The sequence below is a fragment of the Ruditapes philippinarum genome, unplaced genomic scaffold (genome assembly GCF_026571515.1).
Source record: "Ruditapes philippinarum isolate M1 unplaced genomic scaffold, ASM2657151v2 ctg693_1_1_1_1, whole genome shotgun sequence".
Classification (NCBI taxonomy): Eukaryota; Metazoa; Mollusca; class Bivalvia; order Venerida; family Veneridae; genus Ruditapes; species Ruditapes philippinarum.
In genome coordinates this window covers 426,349-446,589 of record NW_026865227.1, presented here as the reverse complement: position 1 = coordinate 446,589, position 20,241 = coordinate 426,349, and the positions used below count along the sequence as shown (strand labels likewise).

The 20,241-nt window shown below is 32.7% G+C and overlaps 2 protein-coding genes across 3 annotated transcripts in view; both read left to right on the top strand.

Annotated features, from left to right (window-relative positions):
* LOC132728294 (putative tyrosinase-like protein tyr-3) overlaps positions 1-20,241 on the top strand; it is an 82,045-nt gene that overhangs the window by 39,480 nt on the left and 22,324 nt on the right. The window lies entirely within an intron of this gene.
* LOC132728296 (putative tyrosinase-like protein tyr-3) lies at positions 3,992-16,679 on the top strand. Its single transcript, XM_060713928.1, has 9 exons — positions 3,992-4,130; positions 6,727-6,864; positions 7,250-7,371; positions 7,999-8,107; positions 11,198-11,298; positions 11,416-11,689; positions 12,240-12,427; positions 13,817-14,223; positions 14,796-16,679. Exons 2-9 carry the CDS (start codon positions 6,736-6,738, stop codon positions 14,942-14,944), a joined length of 1,479 nt encoding a protein of 492 aa, XP_060569911.1. The 5' UTR covers positions 3,992-4,130; positions 6,727-6,735; the 3' UTR covers positions 14,945-16,679.

Genomic DNA, 20,241 nt, shown 5'->3' with positions numbered 1-20,241 from the left:
TTTTATTAGAAAATTGAAAGGTGAATCTACCTTTGTCGCCATCACGGTATCGTATTGTCGCCATCGCGTTATCGCACTGTCGTCATCGCGTTATCGCACTGTCGCATTATCGTACTGTCGCCATAGCGTTATCGCACTGTCTCCATCGCACTATCGCATGACCGAGTGAGGAAATAAGAACGGCGAGTGCATTGTTGTGAAATATATCACGCTTCTGGTCTTCTTTTTTTACATAAGAGAAATCTCTGATAGTAAAAGAATATACGTTAAACTGGTCATCACTTTCTCGCATGACGTACAGTACGTTTAATCTGCTGACCATATACGAATATAGGAAGAAAATACGGCTTAAACCACTTAAACAATGTCTTTTATATTTTATTTGCTCAGCAGTGATTTTATTAGTTTGCGAGATGTAGAATCTGTTATATTTACTATCAAAACAATATGAGTAAGAAATTAACATTTGAGCATTTTCCACTGTAAGTGTAACTCGACAACATATTATACTATATGTTTAACCGGTCAGAAGATTCTGCTATACATGTGTATGTTTTACTGGTCAGCATTATTGCTGAGTACTATAAATCCACTGACCATACAGTAGATGAAGAAAATATGGCATAAACCACAAAGCAATTTCAAGATGCAATATTTACTAAAATTGCAAAATGAATTATTTCACGGCAAATATCATTTTTCTCTATACATCAACAGTTTCTCAGTGTTAAGCTAAAATCACTTTGGCTATACATGTATATAAAACAGGTGGACACAGAATCTAGTATATCTTAGCTGGCCAGCAATGTTTTTTTTTATTTAATCATATTTATCTACTATCTTTTAGAAATATAAATTCAAACTTTGCATGTTTTCTCCTCAGAAACAGAAAGTACTTTTCCGGAATAAATATAATGGACGTATAGCAAAATAGATGTGTTCTTCAATTAACATTGAAACACCTTGTCTCACGATGTCTACCAGTGCAATAAGTTGGTTATAGTAGAATATACTTACCAGTTAAACTTATAGTGAAATTGCTGACCACTTATATTAGTTATATAACGAAAATTATGTTTTGATGTAACATAATTTTTTTCTTATTTTTTAACAATGTTAGTAATATAACAACAAAATCTTACAAAACAATAAAACCACTGATGAGCAATAACAATTTAATATATATTATTTTTAAGTGATTTAAGCAGTATTCTCATAGTGACACCAGTGCTGATTTACATGTATAAATGAACTAGCTTTGTATTTGTCGAGAAAAAATATGTACTACTGACCAGTTAAATATAAGGGATCTTTTCATTTTGTATTTTACACAGACTGTTCCAATTTACATAATCATCATTATCATTTTCCATTTCAAAATTTTATTTTTGTATTATGATCTATGGATATAATTTGTTTGTCTTTTTGTATAAGTAATAAACATTTATTTTTTTACATTTTTGCATCTTTTAAATGTCAACATAACATCATTTTCATCTGAAATCTTTCCGCTATATTAAAGTTTTACACAATTTATTACATTTTCCGTGTATATAAAACTCTTTAAGTATTTCCCCATCTTTGAATATAAAATGTTACTTACTATTTTATAATTTATAATTTTATTTAAACGTTTTTGGTATACAGAAAAGAAAAATAAAAAAAAAAAATCTATATACAAAAGTTAACTTATTTTCCAATATTCTATATCGTCAGCTTATTCGTCATCATTTTAGAGCCGTCCAATCAGATACAAGTAAAAGTTATAGTATGTGAAACTAGTTGGTTGCGAGGCCACTGGCTAGGGCGACATCAAAGGATGTTTCTGATTAAAAAACATACCGAGATGTCGCCCAGTCAGTGTTATATCCCCGTAAAAAACGAGTTTCATATACCGCAATGTCGTAACAGAAATCAGGGAAATAAATGAATAAATAAATAAATAAATAAATCGTAAGCTTCCTTACAGCTATTTATAACTATGTAGTTGTTTAAAAAAAATCCAAGAAAAAAGAAAACAAGAAATAGATATACACCCTTGAAAATTTAAAGACATACAATGTTAAAGACGGATTGTAAAATTATTACCTTTATAGGATTTTTTTCAGTGGAAATGATTCGTTCAGCAGATGTACCTTTTGATTTTATGATAATAAATTTCATTTAATTAATTATCTTTATTTATATTTTTTCTGGGATGTTAGTTACCCCCATTGGAGTCTCTTTGACATAAAACCTACATAAGGTTATGTGCGAAAAAGAAACTCAACTCTTATATATTAGTTGAGTGTTTTTTTCCTATATGAATCAATGAAAAAACTACACTGCTATATATCAATACAGTTTTCAAATGCTCATTGAAAGTGTACAGAGTATAATTGTTAGAAAGAACAAAGAAAATGTTCGAAACCATGCGCTAAAAAAGGATTTGAGCATGTGTACCGGAAGGCGATAGTCGACAATGCGATAACGTGATGGCGACAATACGATAGTGCGATGACGACAGAGCGATAACGCGATGACGACAATTGCGAAAATGCGATGACAACAATGCGATAATGCTAGAGTGCGATAACGCGATGACGACAATGCAATATCGCGATGGCAACTGTACGATACCGCGATGGCGTTATCGCGATAGTTTTATCGCACCATAATACTGTCGTCTTCGCATTATCGCACTGACGTCATCGCATTTCGCCATTGCATTATCGCATTGTCACTATCACACTATCGCATTATCGTACTGTCGTCATCGCGTTATAGTCTTGTCGCCATCGCACTATCGCAATGTCGTCATCGCACTGTCGCCATCTGGATTATAAAGTATAACCATGATGGCCCTAACTGTATTCCGTATTTATCAGACTACAAGCGGAACACCTATACGATTATTCGTAATAATCTCGTTGAAAGTAGTTCCATGCAATTTCGAAAACCGAGGGTGTAATCTTTGTATAATGAGTAACAAATGTATTTTTTTACATCGAACGGAAAATAAAGTCAATTTACCTAAAATAAATTCAAAGATATGTCCGACAATCAGATCGATTAAAATGACTAATCACTGGCAACAATCTATAACGTAGGTAAACAATTTGTACTTTCGGTTTCTTAAAATATTTTAATAGTTTTAGTTAGTTTACAAAACATGTACGTTTTACTTGTGAATATCTTTAAATTTACTTAATATAAATCGACTTGTAAACGACATAATGAGTATAAACTAACTCAACAAAGTCCAATCTGTTTAAATTTTAAGTTTAAAGCGTAGGTTTGACCAAAGTACCGTATCCGAAATTATTTTTGTCCAATTGGATTGCAGTATTTTAAATGAATCGTAACACATTTACTTTGGTAAATCGGAAAACTGTTAATCAGTCAAGTAAATCGACTGTTTATAAAAATAATTTAAAACACTTAGCTGGTTAAAATTTATAAGTACATCTTTACAAAATTGAATTGAATTAAATTTTACAATTCCAACCTGCTTTAATGTTTAGTTTTTAGCGTAGGTTAAACTCGTTCTATGTATTTATACTATTGTCTTGATTGTGTTCGAATCCTTATCCGAACTTGACAGATGAATGAATAGTGGTGATAAAGAAAAATCTACTTGAACTATCTTTATTTTGTAAAAAGAAAAAAACATTATGTTAAAATTAAGATACTTTTGATAGTTCCCTCTGTCATCTGTCCCATTGTGAAATAGTATAGTATTAAATTCAGTCTTTACCTGCATGGTTGTTTTTATCTTTACTAAACTTTTATTGAAATTCAGTAGTTGAAATTGAACAATATGATCTCCTAATTTTGTCTATTAAGCTAGTCATAATTGTATCCTTTTATAATTATTTTTATGTGAAATTAGTTTATTTTGACCGTTATTTTCTGTTCAATTGTTTTTGCCTTGGTTTAATAAAAACTGAAACTTAAACTTATCCGAAGATTGACGGAAATGACCGAGAAGATGCGATTTCTTTGCGGCAACTGATCGATTGAATACACCCCTCTCGCTACCCAGCTCATGATCCTATCAAAGTAGCGTGTGTGATGCGTATGTTTGACTTTGGAAAATTGATTTTCAATTCTTTTATAAAAGAAATTCAGTATTTACAGTGAATTATCAGGTAAATATCTTTTACAATTATTATTTATTGTTGTTTTGATGGTGTAGGTAGGCAATGATCTTTATAAGTATTCCTGGTAGGTTTCGAAATTAAACTATTTTTATGAGATTATAGTAACATTTTGTTACGTTGATAAGTGATTATGCACGTGAAGCAGAATTAAGAAATTGAAAAATATGAAATTATATTGTTAACATGTACTTATACTATAAACATATACTCTTATAGATAGATATAATGTCACTTTAATATATTAGACCTGTAAAGACAATACGTTATACAGAATTAACAGATCGTCAAAGTCATAACATATATTACATTCATAATTTGAGTTTACAAATACATTTAGTCAAAAAACATCTTCTCATGCATGAATTATGCATGAATTTGCAAAATTTAATGCGTTCAATAAAATGTATGTGATCTTTATCATAAAAATTGTAACCGGAACTATATACATTTAATGATATAATTCAGTAATTATTCGCCCCCTCAATGTCGTCATATTAACAAATATAACTTTTCGCTACAAATTCAATATTGATCCGCGCCGAGTTGTTATACAAGAGGGCCAAGATGGCCCAAGATCGCTCAGCTGACCTATCGAACTCATCAGAACAAAAACTTAGACAAGCATTCTGAACAAGTTTCATGACAGGTGAGTCAAAAATGTGACCACTAGAGTGTTAACAAGTATTATCCATATTTGAGCAGTGTGACGTAGTTTTTTCCCCAGGTGACCCATATTCGAACTTTACCTAGAAATCATCAAAACAAACTTTCAGACCAATTTCCAGGATACTTGGATCAAAACAGTAGCCACTAGAGCACTAGTGTTAACAAGATTTTTCTATTTTTAGCTCCTGTTTCCTAGTTTTTCAAGTGAGATGACCCATAATCTAACTCATCCAAGCAATTACCTAGACAAGCATCCTGACAAGTTTGATGATAACTGAGTCAAAAATGTGACCACTAGAGTGTTAACAAGGTTTTTCCATATTTGGATGGTGTGACTTAGTTTTTCCATCAAGATAACCTATGTTCGAACTTGACCTAGAAATCATCAAAACAAACTTTCAGACTAATTTGCAGGATAATTGGATCAAAACAGTAGCCACTAAAGGGTTAACAAGATTTTTCTATTTTTAGCTCTTGTGACCTAGTTTTTCATCAGATATAGCCCATGTTCGATATCATCCGAGCGATTTACCTAGACAAGCATCCTGACAAAGTTTGATGACAATTGAGTCAAAAATATGACAATTAGAGTGTTAACAATGTTTTTCTATTTTAGCTCCTGTGACCTAGTTTTTTTATCCTAGATGACCGATGATATCTTTTGTTTATTTTTTAGCAACGGCCTTGTCAAAGACAATTATAAAATCGTATCCGTCATATCGATTCAAGTATTTTAGGTGAATGGCACATATACTGAAATTAATATAGTTACGAGTGAAACAATATTACACAGCAATTGTTAAATTGAGATCAAAGGTTAAGACATATCTTGAATAAACCATACTTTTTTTACGTGATTGTCTTATAAGAAGTTTATAGTTGTCAAGTTTGTTTGCTTTGGGTTTTACATCACACTGAAACAATAAGGGTCATATCGAGACGTTTCAGCTTTACTGGTGGAGGAAGACCTCAGGTGCCCTTCCGTGCATTATAAGAGTAGAAACACCGACGTTCCGTAAACTAGCTGGTTAGTTGTCATATATATACGATACAATACAATACAAAACTGAATGCTATTAGCAATAAAGTACAGAAATATGATACTAAACCTGAAGCAAAGCAAAATAACCGTGGCCGAGTGGTTAAGGTCGTTGAATTCAAACCACTTGCCCCTCAACGCTGTGGGTTCGAATCCCGACAGGGACTTTGGATTCTTTCATGTGAGGAAGCTATCCAGCTAGCTTACGGAACGTCGATGTTTCTACTCAGGTGCCCGTTCGTGCCTGAAATAATGCACGGAAGGGCACCTGAGGTCTTCCTCCACCAGTAAAGCTGGAACGTCGCGATATGACCTATACTGTGTCGATGTGACGTAAAACCCAAAAAACAAAAACAAACCATTTGCTTCAAACTGTTAACATACATGTTTCCTTATCCGTATTTATTGTATTCTGTTTTGTATTAATGTAATCTTTATGTTACATGTACATGTTTCAATCAATAAAATATGATTAAACCAATCAACAAAAACCATTTTGTATTTTTTCGTCAATTTAAGATTTGTGCCTTTGTGGTTTATTACTCTGAATACTTAATACTGATAAAAAAAGCCGGATAAAAGATTATGAAAAATTGACAAGGTAAAATTATTTTGACATTTTTATACCTACAGGGACATATTGTTTTCAGTAAATTCGTTGTCAATGTTTAACCCCTGGTAAAATAGAAACCAAGTAACGTTTAGAAAATTTCTAAACAATTATACAGCGTTAAATGATATGCCTGACAAGGACATCATTAAACTTTTATCTTTATCAATTTCACAGTTTATCTTTCATTAAAATTTCTTATATCTGTCATCAAAAGTATATATATATTTGTTGTTGTTTTATGTTGATTTTTGTTGTTGTTTTTTCAGTGGCCAGTCATGGTTTTCTATCTTGCACACCTGTCGGTTGCCCTTATTTTATGTAATTACACTCAAGCCTATCAGTTTATCGTAAATCTCCCTGACAGCGCACAAACTGAAATCGAGGAATGCATTCAAATGTCTAGAGTAAGTGAGAATTTTAGTTACAATAAATATCAATTTAATATACAATTTGAATTTGATATACTTTAATCATGAAAAAGAAAATGTTTTCTAAATACGATAAAATAATACTGAACTCATTGTTTTACAGTTCAAATTTAGTTTCTATTCCTTACTGGTGGTCTATTGTAATAATACTACATTTTACGTATCTTACATAAGAAAAGCATATGAGCTGGGAAATAAAATATATCACAGTTATTATTAACGAATGCTATGTGTTTTTTTATTATCATACACTGTTTTCTTTAATAATCTAATTATTAAACTATTATGCATAATACATTTATTTGCCATAACTGAATTAACAATTATACATTTTATGCGTTATTTATTCTTTACTTTAAAGAACTCACCGGTAATACCATGGCAAGCGGAATTGGCCTGTAGTCATGAGTATTTCGCTAATCTCGGTGCAAATAATCTTACAGAAGAAGATTGGGCAGTGTTCGAAACAGCGACCGAGGAAGGGTATTTGTCAAATATGTTTCACTATGTTTTATGCATATGAAATGAATGCACTAATTTGGTCATAACTTTATGGTATTTTGCTAGCTTCCCATATAAAATTATACGTAATTTTAAGTTCTTGTTTTATGGCATATCTTAAACAACTTTGCAAAAACAATTAACCTAAAACTTTGTGTTCACTTAACCCTAGGCTGCAAAATGTAAACAAAATATACATATTTTGATTTATGTGTCTGTAAATGATGTATGGTTTTGTCGAGATTAAAATATATATAAGTAATCATTAAAATACATATAGTGACGTAATGGTTTATGAGTAAAAATGCGATGGCTTCTATTTATATATTGTCTATACATCTTGAGACATCCAGAACATGACAGTGTTAACGTAGCTTTCTATCTTGTCAATAAAAGCAGCACGTTTCAAGTCTAAAAACGTTTTTAACATGTAAAAAAAATCAACAAAGGAACTGAGCCCTTACTGACATGGAAACGTTTGCTTTTCGTCTATGTCGCTTATAATTCTATTTGTTACAGGTATTTAAACTTAACAATTATCCATGTAATGAAAATATACTGCATTATGTTATTAAGTGCTTTGATTTTTCCTCGAACCTTTAATTTCAGTTTTGGCCACACTCCTCCATCATTTGGCATAAGTAAAAGGCGGGACATTCGCACATTATCTGATGAGGAATGGAAAAACGTGACAGATGTTTTTAGAGAGTTATACGAAGTAAGACGAGTTTCAAAACAAAATTTTATCATCTTTCATATGAAAACGTTATAAACGCATGTATAAATTGGTTAAAACCATTCTGCAAGTGTTGAATTATAATTTAAAAACGATGTGAATTGAATTAAGCAAAAAACTAGTTCAGAGATATTCAAGGCTCATCTTTAAATCAAATACCTTTATTGTAGAAATTTATTAAAATCTATCAAATTCTGACTGAATATGTCTAACTTGAATTATAGAATGCAAACATTGTGTATAATATCTGTATTCCCTATTATTATTCAAATGAAGTTGTCCATAATTTAAGACGACTGCCAGTTTTGTTTTTTAAATTACATTATGTATTCCTATTGTGTTCACCTGAAGTGTGTAGTGTTTAAAACGATATATACATATACTCTATTGGTACTTAAAACATGTTTATGTTCCCTTTACAAAGGAGCTGTGTAGCAATTATTAATATTGTCATACATCAAATTTGAAAATATACATCGTTAAGGCATCCAAACATATAGGCCGGTGTAGCGTTGTAAAGTGACCTCCATAGAATAATGACTCCCTTCTATAAAATAATGACCATCTTATATGTAAAATAATGACCCCCTATTTTATCTATAAAATATTGACCCTGCCTTAAATAATCTGTAAAGTCAAAGTCACATTATAATTGCGTTTACTTGTTGTTGTTGTTGTTGTTGTTGCTGTGTCTGTTGCTGCTTCTGGTACTGCTGCTGCTACTGCTCCGAAAACAGCTGACAAAACAAAGGTAAAATTCAGAGGTTCCGCTAAGAATAAACGAACATTTTATAAAAATGAAATTTAAAGTATTAAATCCAAATGCAAAGTCTCTAATCTGAAAGAGTGTTCTTTTTCAGTAAGAACATAGAGGATCGGTAAAGTATGTGTCCAAAGCCCAGAGCCAGCAATAATTTATTTTTTCTGTTTTTTTTCTTTATATTCCGACTTCTTTTAGGCAATTAACTATATATGCCATCATCTTTTTATAGATAAATGAGTATTTTGACTGAAAGAAATCAGTTCTTTATCATTTTATTTTTAGAACTTAAAGTAAGAAATACCGTGCATAGTAGGCAAACATTTATTTCCTAAATTTTCTACGAGCTGCACTCTTACACAATTATATATGCTAAGTGCGTAATAGCGCAGTGATATAGCGTTCGTTTTATAAATGTTCGGTTCCCGGAAAAATTGTTTAAACAAATTTAGTTGTTGTGTTTAGTTAATTTTCAATTAAATGAATGTTATATTTCATTAACATAGAGCTTATTGAGAACATGAAGCTTTACACTGATTTCTATTCAGCATAATTCAAGTCAGCTTAAGGAGATAAATGACTTATCATTAGTAATCAAAGAAATACAAATGTCTAGATACAAACTTACTACAATAGGCAAATTTATAATTTGTTTTACGTTTTGTTACTATTCAAAATGATTTGGAAATGAACTCATATTAATAATGCACTCAAAAGCAGGTTCGAAACTTATATAAGCTGATCGTTATAACCACTGTGCTTTCAGATTTACAATTATTCTATTTTATTGTAATAAAATACAGCTGAAATGACATTGAAACAACCAACTTTAAGACTTTAATATACTTCTACCGGATTTTGTGGGAACAGATCACGGCTAGTTTAAAAACAAATGACTTTTTATTTTGCAAAACAAATCCTGCTTAAAATATGATAAACAAGATCAACAAGGAAAGGCGACGTTCAATGAACGCAACCCCCACCCGACCCAGTAACAAAAGCCAGTGGCAAGGAGCCCGGGAGGATATTAATATCACTTTTAATAAAAGAAATGCCTCTATCATGTGATATAAGCTTCATAAACTGTTAATGTAACAGATGGTTCAATAAAAAATCAGATTCATACTTATATGTAGCGTACTTCCCCAATATTTATAACAATAATGGAGATCTATAAACAAAGTTTAAGCATTTTCGTCATTACATGGTTTGTAAAAACACCAAAAATTACTCACGTTTTATTAAGTTATGCCCATTCCTTTATTATATTAGGACATTAGTATTTTTTATTTGGGAATCATACATTACGCTTTTAAAGGAATGACATGGACGTGTCATATCAAGGGTTCCATATCATAACGGCTGTATGATCACATTTACGGGTGTTTCTAATTTCACAAATTCATCATTTCAATTCTAAATGTTGAATTTTGTTTTACCATTACCATTTATTACTCTATTTCATAACCTAATAATATGAACTTTGAAACCATTTATCATAAAAGTATTTGTACCGAAACAAAACAGAAATATGATAAAACAGCGGAATTTAAAAGTGAATATTCTGTTAGATTTTCTCTAATGTCAGGATAAAAAGCTTGAAACTAAATCGAATTTTAATATTTTATAAACACCCATACAAACTGAAACTACCTAATATAAATTTGAATGGTCATCATTAGTTTTCTGTATGATTTTCTGTCATTTAGAAAATTCTGGAGCGTTTGTGACACCGTGAAAATAAGTTTTTTTCTTGAAACATTTTTTGAAATAAAGAACATTGGCAGAATGCAGAGTTATAACATTACATCAGATTACGCCACTTCTGTTAGTTGTCAAAATATTTATGATCCGATCATCCTAGGGACTTTATTTGTCTAGGCCTTACTGATTTGATACTACAGAATGACTGCAAACTGGCATTAATTTAGTACATGTAAAAAACATGTTAACCAAAAGAATAAGATATTTGTTTATGGTCTGTCTCGCACTCGGTACTTGATGTTTAGAGTCAATACATGTGGTAGTTAGTTGCATACATAACCGCACGTGAGAGTTATAATAGTATCTTTTAATATTTTTGTAATTTTTTGTATTCTTTTATATTAGTTTTGAAGTTTCGGAAATTGAAATCTCGCCGAAATGCGCTAATTCGGACAGTGATTAAATCTGTGCTGTCTTTGTGGACTAAATCTATATATATTTTTAGATTTTCCCCAAGTGTTGTTGTTGTTGTTTTTGTTGTTTTTTGGGTTTGTTTTTTTTTGCGTGTGTGTGATATTTTATCGCAAGCACTTGTCTCTTTCTTGCAGACAGGAGTTCTTCAATCATTTGGCCGATTGCATGGGAAGGTGAAATTAAGAGCTCACAAGGGAGGTGCGTTTTTACCATGGCATCGTGTCTTCCTGGCTCAGTAAGTAATTTATTTAAAACTTAATTGTTATTAACATCCTTATCCAACACAACTTTTGATTTGCATGTGTGGTTCATTTAGGTCTGGATTTTAGATTTTTTTTCTTCAAAACTTTAGCTTCGAACAAGAGATGAAGAAGATAAATCCTAGTGTATCCTTGCCATATTGGGACTATACGATTGACATCGAAATCCTACAACCATATGAATCTGTGTTGTGGACGCAATGCTACTATGGAGAGAATAACGATATTGTCAAATCAGGTTCCTTCAACTTCATGTACGGCGCTCATGGTACTGTCATTGCAAGACAAATTGCGGAAAATTGCGACTCAACAAGGTTGATAACTAAAACAGACATAGACATTTTAAAAGGATTTTGTAGATTTGAGGTACGTGATTATTTACCTACGTTTGCAAATCCATAAGGAATGCTCATATTTATGGATACCCAGAAACTACCTTTGCATGTACTCAATAGTATTGCATCAAAAAGCCATACTAAGTATAAAAAACGACCCTCGATATAATTTAACAATATTCTCAGATTATAATTTACTGTTTTTCTTTCTGTTGCAGTTTAAAGGAAGACACTCAAGCGTCTTTGTCTTATAAATAGTTATAACAAGATTTTAAACATTTCACTCCCATTGTAAGGTTCTAAATCTGTTTATAAGAATTTGGTTTTTATACATTAATTTCCCTGAATAAGGAAAACATAAAAGCAGAGCAGTTGTAGGTTTCCAATCCACTTGCTCGGACTTGAAAATACTGTAAATTTTCGATATTTGAACATAATCTCGACATTATGGATATTCTTGCTTTCGAAAAGCATTTTAAGCATGGTCGTGTGTGCATGTTAGACATGTAATAGTCATGTGATAATATATGACCAAAGAAATCTTTAAATTTCTTCAAATCATTAACAATTCTTTAATTAAGGACATAACAACGGGTGCTGATACAGAAGAGACTGGGCACAATCTTGAAACTCTACACGATGGCGTACATGACTACATTGGTGGGGATATGGGTGTTGTTGAAAATTCAGCATACGATCCAATATTTTGGTTTCATCACGCATTTATTGACTATATATGGGAGTCATACAGGGAACATCAGACGGCGAAGTAATATATCTTAAATTAACAGACATGACTTAAAATTGTAACAATGTGCATTTCATTTTCGATTTGTATTAAGAAATAATTATTCATTAAAAGTAAGGCGACTTTGACATTGGTCATTTAGCAGATTGAATAAATATTAATATGTAAACTAGAAATGTGTCCAAAGGACACGGGTGCCCCCACCGCGCTACTGTTCTGTCAATCTTTTTACTAAGTCAAGGGAAATAACTCTACAAATACTGGATAAATCCACAAGCGAAACCCCAGGTGCACATCTAAATATGCTGAGCAATCTGCCCATAAGGTTCAATGACTATGTCAAATCCTTTTTGAGTAACTTGCGACACAAGTTGAAAATTGCAAAAAAATTTCTAAGTGAAGGGCAATAACTCTAAAAATACTAAATAAATCCAGACAAAAATACCTGGTGCACAACTGCACATGCTGATCAATATTCTTGTAAAGTTACATGACTCAAGGTCAAATACTTGAGTTACGTGCGACACATTTTGAAAATTGCAAAATTTTACTAAGTCAAGGGCAATAACTCTGAAAATACTAAAAATATCCAGACGAAAATACCCAGGTGCACAACTACACATGCTGATCAACATTCCTGTAAAGTTTCATGACTCTAGGTCAAATACTTTTTGAGTTACATGCGACACAAGTTGAAAATTGCAAAAAAAATTTTAAGTCAAAGGCAATAACTCTGAAAATACTAAAAATATCCAGACAAAATACCCAGGTGCACAACTACACATGCTGATCAACATTCCTGTAAGGTTTCACGACTCTAGATCAAATACTTTTTGAGTTACATGCGACACAAGTTGAAAATTGCAAAATTTTACTAAGTCAAGGGCAATAACTCTGAAAATACTAAAAATATCCAGACGAAAATACCCAGGTGCACAACAACACATGCTGATCAACATTCCTGTAAAGTTTCATGACTCTAGGTCAAATACTTTTTGAGTTACATGCGACACAAGTTGAAAATTGCAAAATTTTACTAAGTCAAGGGCAATGACTCTGAAAATACTAAAAATATCCAGACGAAAATACCCAGGTGCACAACTACACATGCTGGTCAACATTCCTGTAAAGTTTCATGACTCTAGGTCAAATACTTTTTGAGCTACGTGCGACACAAAAGTGAACGGACGGACGAAAGGACGGACGGACAAGGGTAAATCTAAATGCCTGCCACTAACGTGGGGGCACGACAATAAAATATGTTAAAGAAATTATTTCGATTTGCATTGTCAAAATCATCGTTTTGAATAACTTTATTCGGAACGGGATTGATAAAACACGTGTTAGATAAATGCATTTTGTTATAATCAAATAAGGTCTTTTATTTCAAGCTATTTTTTATATGTTTAGCTGTGGCGAGATAGACATTGAGTCCGATTACCGGAGAGAGAATGATACTGGCCGGGAGGGTACCATAGAGCAAGGCTACAATGACACCTTATTTGGTTATCGCCACTTGAAGATTAAAGATGGACTTTGGCGAAACTGGACAGAGGTATTTTTTAACTATGAGACCCAACCTGCCTGTGGTGGAACATGCACCGGAGAGTACCTTTACTGCGATAACGAAAACCGCTGTTTATCTCGTACAAAAAATGCATGTAAGGAGGAAATCTCGACACGAAAAAAACGCGAATTACTTGTACCACAAATTTCCTGTGTGTCTGGAACGAAATTTAGAGGCCTTAGAGGTGACGGAAGAACAATAGACACGTCTAAAGAAGAAAGTAAAAATATTTTGAAAAAGTTAAGACAGGGTGAGTACATCATATTATCTGCAGTTATTCTACTTTTTTAAGTTTAAACCTATTTAACTTCCAAATTTCCCATAGACAAAAATATAAATAAAAGTGTTTACTAAATTTATGCGTGTATATATTTATTATACAATCAAATGTTAAAGAGGCCTTCAGCTTTTATTTTTGTTGTGAAAAAAAGCAATCCTGTATTTAAAACCCTCTTCAAAACAGCATCCCGAGAGATATTTAAAGGGCGCCGATGACGTTCATTTCTAAAAACAGAAGATCGATAAAATCGTCCCCTTTACTAATTTACATATAGAGGGAACTTGGGTGGATTAGGGGTATCGAGAATGTTTCCGTTTTATGTAATTTATGGCAAATTTCATTTAAATTTATCCTTTTGATTTGACAATTAAATGAAACGATTTATCTGAAAATAACATATTTTTTTCTAGAAAAACTGATGACCGCTTTAAAGATTTTTTCAATAAAGAAGTGACACAAGGTCAAAATAACGTCTTTTTATTATCATAATGCAAAATGTTTATGTAACTTCAATATATTCATATATTTGTGTTTTTGTTCAGCTTTCATATCAGAAAAGCCCGAAACTGAAGAAGATAGAGATCCTTCACTTGAGAGATTTGGATTTGTTGTAATCGGAATATGTGTTGGCGTGGCATGTACTATTGCAGTTTTCCTGATTGTCAGACTATGGAGAAATAGAAACAAGTAAACATTGAAAACAAGAATACACGCTTTCATCTTTAAACACCGTTTTATATAAAATACCTTTTAAAATTGTCATATGTTTTTTCGGATATTTTTATTTCATATTTGTTTATTTAACCTACTAAGGCAAATGTTATTGTTTTTAATCGGAGCTACCAATCATATGAGTTTCATTTTGCAGCTTTTTTTTGCAATTTTTTATTGGCTACTAATTGCTTTTTATATTTAGGCTTTTCGTAATTGTAAATAGATGTTAACCAAGATTATATTATGCAAGACTGTGTCTGATTTGTTGTAATCATTAATGATACACATATCTAAGTAACTAAAAGTTTTAAACTGTGAAAAGGATAATACCTTATACAATAAGTAAACACCCGAATATTTTTTTTTTGGAACACATTCGGATAATTATATTGTTTAATCTCTCATCTTAATCATACCTCCAAATCACCAATATGTTGTCAAAATTAAAACAAAGTCAGCAGTAAAAATATCCTATAAGATTCAGGATAGAATGGTGATTGATTGATGAATAATGTTTTGCTTTATACAGTAATGTGATGGATTATATAAGACCTCAATGCTACAAACCTCAAGATTAGGCAAAATATTTCAAGAGAGGCAAAATATTTCAAGAGAATCAAATTTGATTGACTCCATTGTTTTTAGCTATTTGCATCATTTCCCCCGCTTTTTTATTCACACATTTTATAGTAACATGATATTCTTATTGTAAACAAAGGGCATTTCAGTAAACATGTGCCTGATTATATGTTGAAAGGGTCATTTATTTAGCTTATCTAAATAACTTGACCAGGTGTAGACTTCATGTGTTTGTGCTATATCACTATTTTGTGAAGACTACGAAAGGGCAGGGCTATCGGCGACAATGTGAAATGCCTTGTTTTTGGTTGAAAATTAAATAGGTTAATGTTTAACTATACGCATTAACAAAAATAATTGGTCCCGTGCCTGCGCCACGGTTGACCAATTATTTTTGTTTATACATGTACGTTTTATAATACTTTTATTAAACACTAACCTAACTGATGTAAAATCCCTTCCAAAACTTGACATTTTACATGTACATAGGGTTTAATATACACACAGCAACTGAGATAAAAATAGATTTTTTTCATTGAAATGAAATATGATACAGTTCAGTGAATCGATATAGGAAAACATTAACTCGTTGTAAAAGAAATATCTACAGTGAAACTGTACGATTATTATGACACGCAGTAAGGGTTATTTCGTATATTTTCTACCTATTTATGGTAATTTACGTGGGTTTTAAGTGTCGTTTGCAGAGTGTTTATTACTTTCTTACTCATTTCACGTTATTTTACTTTTGAATACATTTTCAAAATTTCATGAAAATCAGCATGAATCTGCGTGGAGACATAGTGTTTTAAGAAGTCATAATTATCTATGCAACCAAGACACGCATGGTTGGATGAACCTCGATATATACAAACGTATAATTTTTTGTTCGCGAGTTTGCTGAGGCGTAGCTTGCTAAAACTTCATACAATGTACGTATATGAAAGCTTGCTCATATCACAAATTTTGCCCATAAGACTTTCAGGGCCTATTAAGTATGTTCAGTTAAAATTGGTGACATTAAATATTGTTATACTTGCGATTTATTTTCTTCTTATTATGCTTATTGAATACTTCATTGTCTTTCGATATATATATAAAATATACATATCCTTTCTTAATAAAGCCGCTTTATAAATGGAATTTTTATTTTTTATATTTCTCTTGGCAAAAGAAGGCCGTTTCTCCTGATATTTTTGACACTACGCTATTTACTGTTCTGAAGCCTGTGAATAATTAATAGCACCACTATATATGTAGATATATTTCACAGAATAATGATTGATATTCGCAACGAAATACATAAGTCACGTAGAGTATACTTAATATGTGTTCGTGGTTTGCTCTTGTGCCGTCCTGTTTTCTTAAATGTTCTGCTGGGCTCCTTAACAGTGGTCCTGTGTTGTCGGTTTTTGTTGGGGATCCGTTTTTGGAATCTCACCCTTGTAGATTTTTGTGTTCATATTTTATGGATATAAATTTTTAAGGTAGGATAATACAACAGAAAAGAAACTGTTGCAGGCTCTGTTTCATTGAAACTCATGAAAAATGCAATATGTTGAATCGAGTCCAATGCATTGAACAATAACATGTACGGTTCACTTCAGCAGTCTTGGAGAACAGTCATTATGGGCGAACTATGGTGACACTGGAATTTACCGGAGATATCTTGTCTTGTTGGAGGGGGGGGGGGGTTTAAGTGTGTTTAAAGAGTCTACCGAAAAGCTGAGAAGAAATAACAGTGAAGAATTTTAGGTAGGACATGAACTGGAAAATGCAATGCAGTCCTAAACTTTTCTATAACAAGAAAGTATGTACACGTACCAGAGCAGAATTCAACATTACTGTACAAAAACTGTTGATGTTAATAAAAAAATTGTTGAATTGGGAATCTTTAAATTGGGAATCTTAAAAGTCGACACATACGTTTTTAACACGTTGCGGCTTTGATCCGATGCAATCTGTTGATGGTTGCAAGCTATTGTTCATGTTTTTTTGCCTGAGACTTGCGACAGTATAGATCAAAGTTTTAGTTTATTGTTCGTCTAACTTTCGATAAAGTCCGACAAACTACTTCGAATATATCGACCGGGAATGTTTTTGTGGTACGCATATGCTTCAGAACATTAACCCTTAAATGTTATAAGACATTGTCTGAAGTTAGTAAATGATTGTATGTTGTAATATGGTATTAAGAGTCAGCGTAATCATGTAATCATGAATAATTAAAAAAACATAATAATTTTACAAATAGTACAATAGAGAAAAATAAAATCCCTAAAGAAACCGCAACACGGCAATATTGAAAACATTTTACAATTTTGCCGTGTTGGGCTATCTTTAGGGATTCTGTTTTTCTCTATTTTATTTCATTGAGCATGTTTATGGACGGTACTGGAAAGTGCAAGTTACTGTCCATGCGTGTTGCTCAAACGAGAAGACAATGCCATAGGACCTAATCGTATATCAAATGGTAATCTAAAATCACTGCCTACACAAACTTCTCTTGACCATAGTGAACGGAGCGTGACTTCGAGGTGGGGGATGCCTTCATTGAACACCGTCTCTCCTTGATTTTGTTTATCATTTTCTTTTCGAATTGGATGCTTTTAAAAATACGCCAACTGTTGTGTTTTCGTCATTTAAAAGAAAGCAAATACAACCAAACTTACCAAATGATAACCACTGTATGACCACACATGTGGTTGTTTCTAAATTCAGATACCATTTTCATGTCAACATGTTGGAATTTGTTTAAGGTGGTGCAAGGGGGGCATAGACTGTTGCCTATAAATCCCACTACCACCCATAATCACTAGAAATCAAGTAGAGAAAATAAGAATCCCGAAAAAGGCCCAAAACGGCAAAATTGAAACTGTTGCAGGCTCGGTTTGATTGAGCCTGTTCGTGGACGGTACTGTCAAATGCAAACTACCGTCCACGCCCATTAGCACCAGCTTAAACAGAATTCAACATTTAAACACAAAATAGTAAAATTTTGAATTTAGAAACACCCGCAGATGTGTTCATACGCCCGTTATCATGGAACCTTCAATGTGACACTTTCGTGCCATTCCATGAAAAGCGGTGTATGGTCCCCAAGTAATAGAAAGCGTATGTTCTCAAATAGAAAACAATTGGCGGAACAAAACAAAATGGAATTTTGAAAGGGGGTCAGAGGTTATGAAGCCTGCACATCACAGATAAGATTTCAAAAGACTAAATTAAAAAGCAAGCAACATTTCGTTAGGGTGATTCACCATTTAAGTAGAAATATTGGAACCACCCAACTTGAAAAAGGCCAAATAGTGTTAACTTAAAATACAACAAACACAACAATTATGTCGAGCTAAATGATCTTTAAGCATCGGAAATATAACATCTCTGATTGAAGGTACGGGGCGACTTATTACAGCCTCCACACGGCAAACAACGGTGATGTGTCGATAAAATAGAGAAAAAGAACCCCTCAAGAAAGCGTAAAACGCCAAAATTATAAATAGTTCAGACTTTGTTTGATTGAGCTTGTTCATGAGCGGTACTCTCAAACCGAGTCAGCATTATTGTCAATTTTGTAGTTTTATGCCACTGCTTCTTGTTGATCTTGTTTATCATATTTCATGTGTTTGTAGGGATATTGTTATCACAAATTCAGACGTTTAATTCAATTTTAAATGCTTCACATTGTCCTCTTTAGTATGTACCTTTGTATAACTGGTAAAAGCCGACCCAAGTACGTTTTCATGCAGAAAATACAGATCTTTCATACCAGTAGAAGGACGAAATTTATTGATTCTTTTCTTGACACGACATCTCTATAATGTTTGGATGTGACAAAACGGCCTATAGATACAGGAATTTGACAACAGTTCCACGGATATCATAGAATATAACGTACATAACTTTCTTGACACTTGCCAATCGCTTGGCAGCCAATCGCTTGGCAATGCATAGTCAACGAGCATTCCTGATGGCCCAAATCTTTTTGTTACACTTGCAAACTGACGTAAAATGGTGAGGCCAGAGAATGAAGGCCAATAAGGCATAAGCAACGTTCACAGGACGTAGTCATAACATAAAAAAAGACGACTGCTATATCAAGAAAATATTTTCAGTATTTTTCGAGCGCATTTAACATGCTTCTTCTTTTGGTCGGATGATAGAAAATGGGATATCCATTTGGCAGTTTTTTGCCTAAATTTCAAGAATTGTATAATATATGATAAACAAGATCATCAAGGAAAGGCGGCGTTCAATGAACGCAACCCCCACACTACCCAGCAACAAGGACCAGCGGTAAGGACCCCCAGGAGGACCCTTAACAAAAACAAGACCGGGGCACAAGGCACTGTACGGACAGGATAATACATGAAAGGAAATAATAGTAAACCGACAAGGAAATCAACTACAATTGATTAATAGGCCAACAAAGTAAAAGGGTACAGGGGAATGGGGCTTGAAGTTGCCCCTATCTCTGCGATATAGGTTATCTGGGTTAATGAAAGTGTGGCATCTTTGTGACGTTAAGCTTGATTTTATGAATGTTTTGTCAGTAGCTATAGAGCATTTTCTGCCAGACTTACAGGCATCTTTAATTGACTAATTACCAATTTTGAATTTATGTATCCACCTCGAAAACGATGCATAGGATACTCCATATTATTATAAACATTCACGAGCATAGATTTTCCTAGT

Bases quoted from the DNA above. Each gene is read 5' to 3' on its own strand.
- LOC132728296 (XM_060713928.1), top strand. From the start codon at position 6,736: ATGGTTTTCTATCTTGCACACCTGTCGGTTGCCCTTATTTTATGTAAT. The intron at 12,428-13,816 runs GTAATATATCTT...TTATATGTTTAG, and splicing joins AGGGAACATCAGACGGCGAA to CTGTGGCGAGATAGACATTG. The intron at 14,224-14,795 runs GTGAGTACATCA...GTTTTTGTTCAG, and splicing joins TTTGAAAAAGTTAAGACAGG to CTTTCATATCAGAAAAGCCC.